Genomic DNA, 12,212 nt, shown 5'->3' on the forward strand with positions numbered 1-12,212 from the left:
CTTAAAGGCCAAAGGCCACCTGCTCGCCGAGCTGACCATCCCTCCCGAGGACCTCGCGACCGTGATGGGCGCCATCCCTGATGCTTTTTTTGATTTCGACGCATGAGGAGTGTTTCTTATGAACTTTTTTGTATCCCCACCGTTCGGCCAAACTTATTTCTGCTGTAACTTTTTTGGTTAGCCCTGTGCTGAATAGATAATCTTTTCCTTTCCTTCAACTTTTGTTTTGGCAAGAAATTTCTTTCGTCACGTTCAAGTGTTCTTTAAAACCCCTCCGCTCGGCTTCATACTCTAATACGGACTCAAGCCGATTGTTTTCAGAAAATGTCTTTTCCCCATGCGCCTGCATAGCCGCTCGGCGCGCGAACGTCGCACGTTCACGTGCTCCCATCTTTAATTCTTATTAACCATCTTTTGCTTTGCACCTTACCTCAAAGAGGTTTTCCATATATTCTTGCTAAGCGAGCCGCTCGGCTGTATGTTGGCCTTCAAGCACAGGCTCTGTCGTCGGTCGGCTCTTACCGCCGGAATGTATCACTTGGATGGACATCCGCTCGGACGTTTATAGACGCCGGCTCGTCTCTCGATATTTAACGTCGGATCTCAACGGTCTTCCGCTCGGACGTTTATAGACGCCGACTCGTCTCTCGATATTTAACGTCGGATCTCGGCGATCTTCCGCTCGAACGTTTATAGACGTCGGCTCGTCTCTCGATATTTAACGTCGGAGCTCGACGGTCTTCCGCTCGGACGTTTATAGACGCCGGCTCGTCTCTCGATATTTAACGTCGGAGCTCGACGGTCTTCCGCTCGGACGTTTATAGACGCCGGCTCGTCTCTCGATATTTAACGTCGGAGCTCGACGGTCTTCCGCTCGGACGTTTATAGACGCCAGCTCGTCTCTCGATATTTAACGTCGGATCTCGGCGATCTTCCGCTCGAACGTTTATAGACGTCGGCTCGTCTCTCGATATTTAACGTCGGAGCTCGACGGTCTTCCGCTCGGACGTTTATAGACGCCGGCTCGTCTCTCGATATTTAACGTCGGAGCTCGACGGTCTTCCGCTCGGACGTTTATAGACGCAGGCTCGTCTCTCGATTTTTAACGTCGGAGCTCGACGGTCTTCACGGCTAACTTCGATACTGCCGATCGGCGGAACCCTTGGCCATCCTTTGAATTAATTTTGCTTCCTGCATTACAAGGACACGGGCGACTAGCATATACACAAAAATGAGTTACATTCGTGCACCTTTCATCCAGCTCGATAAGGCTGGAGATGATTTGCACTCCACGGTCGATCCAGCTGCCGCCCGTCTTCATCCTCCAAATAATATGCGCCCGAGCGGAGCTTTTCAATAACCTTGAAGGGGCCCGCCCACGGTGCCTCCAGTTTGCCGACGTCGCGGACCGGTTTGACTTTCTTCCAGACAAGATCGCCGACCTGGAATGATCTGGGGATTACACGGCGGTTGTAATTTTGCTTCATCCGTTGCCGGTACGCCATCAGCCGGACGGACGCCTTGGCTCTTTCTTCTTCGACCAGATCCAGCTCCATGTTCCTCCGCTCGGCATTGTCCTCATCGTAATTTTGGATCCGAGCGGACTCGACGCCGACTTCGACCGGAATGACCGCCTCGCCGCAATACACCAAATGGAACGGCGTGACGCCCGTCCCTTCCTTCGGCGTCGTTCGGATGGCTCATAAGACGCTCGGCACTTCATCCGGCCAACTTCCTCCCAAATGGTCGAGCCGAGCGCGCAGAATGCGAAGAATTTCCCGATTGGCTACTTTGGCTTGACCGTTGCTCTGGGGATAAGCCACGGACGTGAAGTGTTGCTCGATGCCGTAGCTTTTGCACCAATCCTCTAGCATCTTCCCTGTGAATTGCCGCCCATTGTCGGAAACCAATCGGCGAGGGATGCCGAACCGACAGATGATGTGTTGCCAGATAAATTTTTTGACCATCTGTTCGGTGATCTTGGCTAGCGGCTCGGCCTGCACCCACTTGGAAAAATAATCAACCGCCACTAGCAAAAATTTCCGCTGCCCGGTCGCCATCGGAAATGGACCGACAATATTCATTCCCCATTGATCGAACGGACATGAAACTGTTGATGCCTTCATTTCCTCTGCCGGTCGGTGGTTGAAGTTATGGTACTTCTGGCATGAAAAGCACGTCGACACGATCCGATCGGCGTCTGCTTGTAAAGTTGGCCAAAAGTATCCAGCTAGCAGGATCTTCTTAGCTAGTGCTCGTCCGCCCGGATGTCCTCCGCACGATCCTTGATGTACTTCTTGGAGGATATAAGTCGAGTCCTCCGAGCTCACGCATTTCAACAACGGGCGTGAGAAAGCTTTTTTGTAAAGCTGATCGCCGATGAGTGTGAACCGACCGGCTCTCCTCCTTAGCAGCTTGGCTTCATACTCATTGGATGGTGTGGCGCCCGAACGGAGGAACTCTATGATGGGTGTCCGCCAGTCGCTTGGAAATGTGAGGCCTTCCATCCGGTCGACGTGCGCCACCAACAGTACTTTTTCAATTGGCTGCTGAATGGCGACCGACGTTATTGAGCTCGCGAGTTTGGCTAACTTATCAGCTGCTTGATTTTCTGCTCTGGGTATCTTCTGGACAACAACTTCTCTAAAATCGGCTTTGAGCTTCTCGAAGGCTTCAGCGTAGAGCTTGAGCCGAGCATTATTGATTTCGAAGGTACCAGAGAGCTGCTGAGCGGCCAACTGCGAATCCGAGTGAAGTGTTACCCGACCGGCTCCCACATGCCGGGCAGCCTGCAAGCCAGCTATGAGGGCCTCATACTCTGCTTCATTGTTGGTAGCTTTATAATCCAGCCAGACGAATAAGTGCATCTTTTCTTCTTGAGGGGAGAGCAACAATATTCCAATCCCGCTTCCGAGCCGAGTGGACGACCCATCCACATATATTTTCCACATAGCTTCCGGCTCTGAATTCTGAACTTCAGTCACAAAATCTGCCAAGGACTGCGCTTTGATCGCCGAGCGGGGCTGGTATTGGATATCGAATTCACTTAACTCCGTCGTCCATTTGATGAGTCGTCCGGATGCCTCTGGATTTAGTAGAACACGTCCGAGCGGGCTATTGGTTTTGACAATGATCGTATGCGCCAGGAAGTATGGACGAAGGCGCCGAGCGGCGAGGACCAGAGCGAAAGCTAGCTTTTCGAGCCCAGTGTAGCGAGATTCAGCATCTTTTAAAATGTGACTAAGGAAATACACAGGCTCCTCTCCGCTCGCCCTCACCAGTACTGAGCCAATTGCCTGCTCGGTCGAGGATAGATAAATACATAGTGGCTCCCCAATAGTCGGCTTGGCTAATACCGGGAGCGAATTCAGATATGCCTTTAAATCTTCGAACGCCCGGTCGCATTCTTCGTCCCAGTGAAATTTTGTAGCCTTGCGTAAGATCTTGAAAAAAGGAAGGCTCCGGTCGGCGGTTTTGGAGATGAATATGGACAGAGCGATTATCCGACCGGTCAAACGCTGCACTTCCCTTGTATTTCTTGGAGGCGGCATATCTTGTAGGGCTTTCACCTTGCTGGGATTTGCTTCAATGCCCCGCTCGGTCACTATGTACCCCAAGAAATGCCCTCCTTTTGCTCCAAACAGACACTTCTGGGGATTTAGCTTGACTCCATATTTGCGTAGCGTTCGAAAGGTTTCTTCCATGTCCTTAAAGAGATCGGCCGCTCGGACAGACTTAATGAGAATGTCGTCCACATAAACTTCTAGATTTCGCCTGATCTGCTCTCTGAATACTTTATTCATCAAGCGCTGATATGTGGCCCCCGCATTCTTCAATCCGAACGGCATCACATTATAGCAATAAGTGCCGTCGGCCGTCACGAAGCTGACTTTTTCTTGATCTTCACGGGCGAGCGGCACTTGGTGATATCCCTGGTAGGCGTCGAGCATACAGATTAATTCACAGCCGGCCGTAGAGTCCACCATCTGATCTATCCAGGGCAGAGGATAAAAATCTTTCGGGCAAGCTTTGTTGAGATCCCGAAAATCTATGCACACTCTCCACTTGTTGCCTGGCTTGGAGACTAATACTACGTTAGCCAACCAGCTCGGGAACTGCACCTCGCATATATGGGCGGCCTCCAGAAGTTTTTCCACCTCCACTCGGATGATGGAATTCTGCTCGGCGCTGAAGTCCCTTTTTCTTTTCTTTACGGGCCGTGCGTCCGGTCGGACATGTAGCTCATGCTGCGCTATGCTCGGCGAAATTCCAGGCAGCTCATGCGTTGACCAGACGAAGACATCGTGATTCCTTTGGAGACATTGGATCACCTCCTCTTTTTGATTCGCCTCCAGATCGGACGCGATGAAGGTCGTAGCTTCTGATCGGGTCGGGTGTATCCGCACTTCCTCTTTTTCTTCATAAACTAAAGAGAGAGGCTTTTCTGTGATGGCGTTTACCTCAATCCGGGGCGTTTTCCGAGCGGAATTGGCTTCTGCTCGGGCCATCTCGATGTAGCATCGCCGAGCGGCCAGTTGATCTCCCCGTACTTCTCCCACTTTGTCTTCTACGGGGAACTTGATCTTCTGGTGGAAGGTGGAGACGACCGCTCGGAATTCGCTGAGCGCCGGTCGTCCCAAAATGACATTGTAGGACGAGGGAGAGTCGACCACCACGAAGTTTGTTGTCCTTGTCCTCCTGAGCGGCTCTTCTCCCAGCGAGGTAGCCAGCCGGATATGTCCGACCGGCTGAACTTCGTTACCCGTAAACCCGTATAGCGGAGTTGTCATGGGCAACAGCTCGGCTCGATCAATTTGCAGCTGATCGAACGCCTTCTTGAATATGATGTTGACTGAGCTCCCTGTGTCAACAAACACGCGGTGAATAGTGTAATTGGCGATTACCGCTTTGATGAGCAGAGCATCGTCGTGGGGTACTTCAACTCCTTCCAAGTCCCCGGGCCCGAAACTAATTTCGGGTCCTTCCGCTCGTTCTCGGCTACAGCCGACCGCATGAATCTGGAGCTGCCGGACGCTCGCCTTTCTAGCTCGGTTGGAGTCTCCTCCGGTCGGCCCGCCAGCAATAACGTTGATCTCGCCTCGGGAAGTATTGCTTCTATTTTCCTCTTCCCGAGCGGACGGTCGAGACCGTTCTCTAGACGCTCGGCGATTCTCCTGCCTTGGAGAACGATGCCGATCGGGAGTCTGTTGCCGTGGCCTATCAGCTCGCGTCCGATCGGCTTCATGAGTTCTCTGTTGCCTGTCGACTGAGGGAGACCGTCGTCCGGCATTCCGGGGCACAGGATGAGCCACGAAGGGAAGACTTCGACAATCCCTTGTGTTGTGCGTATCCGTCCGGTGGAAGGAGCAGAACATCGGGGTCCATCTCTTCTTTGGCTTGGGGCGGGCGGCAGCTACCTCTTGCACATGGGACATGGCGTGGGGGGATCGGATTGCTTCGGCCCTTGGTCCTCTAGGCGGTTGATGAGCGGCGTGCTGTTTCCGCTCGGCTGGAGTTTCCTTTTTCCTAGCCGCTTGCGCTTCTTCCACGTTGATGTATTCGTTAGCCCGGTGTAGCATGTGATCGTAATCTCGGGGCGGCTTTCGGGTGAGTGATCGGAAAAAATCCCCATCCACTAGGCCTTGTGTGAAGGCATTCATCATGGTTTCCGAAGTGGCCGTTGGAATATCCATCGCCACTTTGTTGAATCGCTGGATGTAAGCTCGGAGCGATTCACGGGCTTCTTGCTTGATGGCGAACAGGCTCACACTCGTTTTCTGGTAGCGTCGGCTGCTTGCAAAATGGTGGAGGAAGACCGTTCGGAAGTCCTTGAAGCTTGTGATGGATCCGTCCGGCAACCTCCGAAACCACCGTTGAGTCGATCCCGAGAGTGTGGTAAGAAAAACTCGGCACTTTACTCCATCTGTGTATTGATGGAGAGTAGCTGTGTTATCGAACTTACCCAGATAATCATCTGGGTCAGTTGTCCCATTATACTCGCCGATCGTCGGAGGCACATAGTGCTTCAGCAGAGGATCTCTCAGAATAGCCTCTGAAAATTGGCGATTAATCATCTCGGGTGATGCGTCCGCTCGGGGGGCTTTCCCCTTTCTGTCATCTCGTCTAGGCATCTCATCCGAAGAAGATCCCCTATCTCTATGAGCTGGTACGGCTTCAGGGGTGCGGAATAGGGCTAGATGAAATGCAACGGTGGTCGGTGGTGCTTCCGCTCGACCACCAGACGCTGATGTTGCTTGTTGCTCCGGCCGCTCGGCTGTGGCTTTCTGTTTTTTCTCCACGAGTTTGGCGGCCCTTATCTCTATCAGAGCGTCGAGTTCCTCGTTCAAAAGCGTCACCATGTGTTGTCGCCCAGCCTCGTCCATTGCTTCCGATCGGATGCAGGAGCGTTCCCACAGACGGCGTCAAATTGATCCTGTCCAAACGCTGAATCAACGGACGCTGGACACGTGGCGCTCTCCGGGTCGCCGATGTAGATCTCCGGCTAGTCTCACGAAGCTCCGGCGAACCTGCACAGAAGTCGGGCCGGGAAGGGGTTCCCGGCGGCGACCCTCCGACGCTCAAGTCAGGCAAGCAAGCAACAAAGCAGCGGCTCCAAAAATCGTAGAATGCGTACCTCCGGCGAAGTCTGCGGCTCTTTATATAGAGCGGTGAAAGAGCCTCTACACGCCCACCGAGGCGCGTACGTGTCCGCAGCCCATACCCCGGTATGTGTTTGTCAGAAAGCTTACCTGACGCCATACCGCTACAGTCCAACCATGTCTTCGATGGGACAACAGAACACCTCGTTGTCAGACTTGGAGTATGGCCTAGCCATAGGACTTGACGGCTGTCAGAAGATGTTCTTGTCGCTGGACGAAAAGCGTCGTCCGGACGGCCCTCATCCCCTGCGCCGGCCGGGCGGCACGCCCATCACGTCCCGCCTGTCATTTGCATTGATATGCTGGGGAGACTTCCGGGGGTGCTACGTAAGGACTGTTAGCAGTATGTCACCTTCTCTTAGGCCTTCCGCTCGGCTCTTAGCTATTGTTTCATTGAGCGTCGGAACCCCGATCCCTGTCAGGGTGCCTTTTACTATCAGATGTTTACTGGCAGACCGATCGGCTTGCCCTTTTCTCATGAGTCCGGTCAGCTCACCCTTCTTCGACGGACCACCTGACCTTTTGACCTCCACGTGGCGTTGACCCATCGTTAGGGGGTCCCGGGCTCTTACCACCGGATCAGAAGGGATGAATGGGAAATCGCAGACCAGCTGTGAACTGGTCGCGGAAAACACAAAAGGTTCCGCGCGGCGGTTTGTGTGGCCGAGCGGATGGAGTAGGTAAGATGATTTCAAAGTCAGATAGGATGTCAAAATTATCCATCAAAATATCGGCGTCGCGCCGATCGAAGCGCGACTCCATGGTAGTATACCATGGGCCGAGGCTTGGTCAAGAGGTTGGGAGGAGCTAGCCATTGTCCGAGCGGACGAAATCAAAAAAGGCAAAGGTAGAGGATAGGAGAAAGAAGACAACAAACGAAATGATGCCCCGAGGATCGAAACTCGGGAAAGAAATGCAAAGAAAACACAAGAACCAGAGAGGGAAAGAAGGAGAACCTTACAACGAAGAGGAAGATCGAGGAAAGCGCACCGGAGATTGCCGAAAACAGAAGAGCAAGATCGCCGGAAATCTGGAACGCGAGAAGCAGCGGTAAGCACGCGACAGCAGGAATGCGGCGAAGGTGGAGAAAGCGAAGGCTTTATAGGGTGGAACCCGAGCGGCCTCCACCGTCGGATTCAGGTCGCGAGAACCGAAGCACGCATCGGGCCGTCCATTTCAAAGCGCCTCGGTCTCGTCGCCTATGACGCCGCCGCCGTACGATGACGGCAGCAATGCCACGTGGCATTCCACCACGGGAAAGCATTTAATAAGCGCCTTATCGAGGCACAGAGCGCGTGCTTGGCTTTAATGACGGAGATTGGCGCGAATTCCGAGGAGATCCGAGGGATGGTGGCGTTGACTGAGGCCGTAGTTAGCACCACATCGCCCGAGCGGAGGATGGTTTCTTGGATGAGCCGCTCGGCGAAACAATCGTCCAGTCAGTCGGACTAATCGCCTCTTTCGACTAGACTTGAAGGGGAGGCAAGTGATCCGGTGGTAAGAACAGGGACCCCCCTCTGAGGGAAGTCGACGCCACGTGGAAGTCCAAGGGTCAAACGGCCGACCGGAGAAGGGGAGACCGGTCGGCCGAACGGGGTCTCAGCGGAATCAGAAACAACCCGACGGGGAGTCGGCAACCCGACGGGGAGCCGGGTCTCCGACGCTCATGGGGAACAGGGTTGTCGGGCTGATCGGGGAGCCCGCTCGGCCGAAGGCATTAAGTAGCAATACTGCGAACAGTCTACAGAGCACACGACCGGGAATATCCCGAGCGAGCTAGCACGTACGACCGGCCGGACGTGAGGTGATTGCCGACCGGCCGGATGCTCGGCATGGGATAAGAAGAGACAAAAGGACAAGGGAACATCTTCTGACAACGGGTATGTTCGACTACCAGGCCATACGCAGGATCTTACGACAGAGGGTTCCGCTGTCCCATCAGAGATGTGCTCGGACTGTAGCAGTATGGTGTCAGGTAAGCTCTTCTGACAAGCTCATACTGAGGTATGGTCAGAGGACACGTATTCGCCTCGGTATGTGTGCGTGAGCCTCTTTATAACTCTATATAAAGTGTCTCACACTTCGCCTGAGGTACGCGTTCTTGGAGATTGGAAGCCACCTCTTTGTTGTCCTCTTGCCTGACTTAAGCGTCAGAGGGTCGTCGCCGGGAACCCCCTCCCGGCCCCACTTCCTTGTAGGTTCGCCGGAGGTCCACACGATCGGTCGAAGATCTACGTCAGCAGTTCAGAGAGCGTCACGTGCCCAGCGTCCGTTGACTCAGCGTTCGGACAGGATTATATATATATATATATATATATATATATATATATATATATATATATATATATATATATGAATTTTCTTTGATTTTGTTTTCAATAGTATATACATTTTTGGTATTTATTTAAATTTTATAATTTAATTGTCCATACGAGTGTAATTATTATTGACTATGTACAAATTTGAATTAATCTCAAATGCATTACAATTTTGTATTTAAAAATGATGCAAAAAAAGGCCTGAAGGATTTTTTTTTTCTTTTTTTCTTTTTTTTTCCTTTTTCTAAAAAGTAAAGGCATTTTTAGACTCTTCCATTAAATCTCAAACTTTAAGTTGAGAATTATTGGTAATTGATGATCATACTTTCCGTAAAAGGCCTGAAATAGTCTACGTCAGTTTTAGTTATTAATTATGAATTGGTCATTAGGCTTCGCTTGTGTGCTTTTGCAAGGCATCGAATTAGGGTTTGCCATTGCCTCGCTCACACATAATATAGACAATATATAACAACCCGCAACCGATTGTCCTTCATAAAGTCGCCTCTTTCGGTTCCTAAAGCAATCGCCTCTCCGATCGCCGATCGCCGATCGTCGCGTACAAGGTTCTTTCTAATTCCAAATTCGGTGTTTTCCTCTTGTTTTCCCTCTCGTTTCTTGCTGTCGAACTTGTTTGGGGTTGCTTCTGTTTTTGTTCTCTGGCCAGAAATCCTGCTATCGCGTCGATAATTTTGATTCCGTTTTTCTATTTATATTGCGTTTATCTTGATTTTATTTTATGGTTGATCTTATGAGAAGATGTCGAGGCAGAGCAGTTACAAGCAGCAGCATGACCTCGGTGAGTACGCCGCCCTCTTGGTTTATTTACTGCCTTTTTTCCCCTCTACCTTACAAATATGTCTAAAGATCACTATTTGTCATATTCATGTAGAGAAGAGGAAAGCTGAATCTATGAGGATTAAGGAGAAGTACCCCGGTAGAGTGCCGGTATGGAATATCGTTTGTTTTTCCATATCATTCTTCTTTATTGTCTTTTTTGGTTACTACTATCGTCTTGACTTACCAAATTCGACAAAATTATGTGTATAATTTGCATGCTTGTCATTAATTCACATTCTAAAACATGAGATCTTTCATATGCAAGTTGTTAAACTGGTAACTTAATGATTGTAATTGAAAACTATCCTTAACTTCTAATGTTATATAAGTATATTTGAATTTGAGCTTGTATCTTCTATTTATTTTTATATGTTTAACATTTGAAAGGAAATGTAATGCAAAGTGACTAGAGAAGGCGAGAAAGAAAATATGTATGTAATTTTAAGAAAAAAGCATAATTAATCTGAGTTTAATTTAAACTAGATGATATTTATGAGAGATTTTCATATTTTAAAAATGTATATGCGCTATTGTAGATTTTGTGATGATAAAATATGCTATTTTATAAATTTAAAATGGTAAATAAGTGTTTATCCCTAAACAATATCCTTGTGATGATAAATATATGCTGTTTCATAAATTTAAAATGGTAAATAAGTGTTTGTCCGAGAAAAAAAATACTCTTTAAGTAGTGTAGACTAAATATGATAAGGTTAAAACTTTCTAGTTCTTTTTGTATGGCTCTCTTGTCAACTTAACCTTGTTCATGATTGATTGACAAAAAAACTCCAATTCTTATGTTTGAATTCAAATATCCATAAATAAGAACCACAATTCTCCTTACTATTTTTCATAAACTAGTTTGTCTGATATATTTGTTTGATTTGTGATATAATCTACCATTCTTAGCTCTAAAATATCATTAGTATTCTTCCTATCTAGTTTATTTGTAAAGATATTGAATAATGTTAAACTAATAAACTAGCATAGTTTGAATGATTCATTTGAAGATTGAGTCATTATTGATATTTAGAAATATGTTAGTATGATATGGAAATTTGTTTGTCTAAATGTACAGTTGGACATCGTCCCTTTATTTTCATTATCATTAAAAGGCCGTCCTATTTTTTTTAAAAAAAATATCAAAAGGGTGTCCCATATCCTAAATATACCCTTGTTACAATGCTATTAAGCAGTTTTGACTAAAGTTGCTCCAACATTGCTCAAAATTACCAAGTAATTATAGTTAAAATTGCTCAAATATTAGTAAAAACTACTTTAATTTGGTCAAAACTAATCCAACTTACTCCAAATAGTCAAATACTATTAGAGCATTTTTGATCAAAACTGCTACAATTATATTAGTTTTGACCAAAAATGCTACAATTATAATAGTTTTGATCAAAATTATTATAATATGGAGCAATTTTGATTGAAAATGCTACAACGAATAGCGGTTGACCAAAACAGTGTAACAAATTTCTATACATAAAATGGGGCATCCTTATGATATATTTTAAAAATGGGATGATAATAAAACAAGAGGTGCAGTTTCATGTTTGCTTTGGCTTTACAGGTAATTGTTGAAAAAGCAGAGAGAAGTGATGTGCCAAGCATTGACAAGAAAAAGTAAGTGACCTTCCCCGCATGGTTACAATTGCCATTAACTTATTTATTCTGGAGGAGATTTTTAATTTATTTTTTTTACCCACCATGAAAATTTTGAGTTTATGTGGAACCTGCTTTTGAACAAGAATTTTCTCTGTTTTTCTTACCATGGTCTGGTGAATGATGTGAATTGTTATTCTCAGGTATTTGGTCCCAGTGGATACTACCCTTGGGCAATTTGTATACGTCATTCGAAAGAGAATAAATTTAAGTTCTGAGAAGGCCATATTCATGTTCGTGGACAATGTGCTTCCACAGATCGGTACTTCACCTTAACCGTTAACATTCATAATACAGATCAAAGAACTGATTTTGATGTTACCATTTCTGATGTATTTAGGAGCTCTGATTGGGCAACTCTACGATGAGAAGAAAGATGAAGATGGATTCCTTTACTTTGTCTACAGTGGAGAGAACACCTTTGGCTCTCTGAAAACACTGACTTAACTAAGCCTTATGTGCTGCCGATCATCAGCATACTGTACATAATGGCATGAAGCAAGCTTTAGCAATAACGTAGAACCTTGGATTTCTTTCTACTTTTCTTTTGGAGATGGGTTTCTCCGTGTATTCTATTGTGGCAATAAATAAGGCTTCCACTCAAGCTAGGATGAGAGTAAATAACACTTAAAAATAAATTAAATTAAATTAAGCAGTCTTTTCAATAGTTTAATTTATTTTAGACTTGCCTTCACTCAATTACCTTTTCAAAGGTAACCCGATTTAGAAA

At 47.6% G+C, this 12,212-nt stretch overlaps 1 protein-coding gene across 1 annotated transcript; it reads left to right on the plus strand.

Moving 5' to 3' along the window:
• Window positions 1-9,353: 9,353 nt before the first annotated feature.
• LOC122000913 (autophagy-related protein 8f-like) lies at window positions 9,354-12,155 on the plus strand. Its single transcript, XM_042555413.1, has 6 exons — window positions 9,354-9,540; window positions 9,734-9,773; window positions 9,867-9,922; window positions 11,391-11,443; window positions 11,626-11,744; window positions 11,823-12,155. The coding sequence occupies exons 2-6, from the start codon at window positions 9,734-9,736 to the stop codon at window positions 11,927-11,929; spliced, it is 375 nt and encodes a 124-aa protein (XP_042411347.1). The 5' UTR covers window positions 9,354-9,540; the 3' UTR covers window positions 11,930-12,155.
• The last annotated feature ends 57 nt before the right edge of the window (window positions 12,156-12,212 follow it).

This window comes from Zingiber officinale, chromosome 7A (genome assembly GCF_018446385.1).
Source record: "Zingiber officinale cultivar Zhangliang chromosome 7A, Zo_v1.1, whole genome shotgun sequence".
Lineage (NCBI taxonomy): Eukaryota > Viridiplantae > Streptophyta > Magnoliopsida > Zingiberales > Zingiberaceae > Zingiber > Zingiber officinale.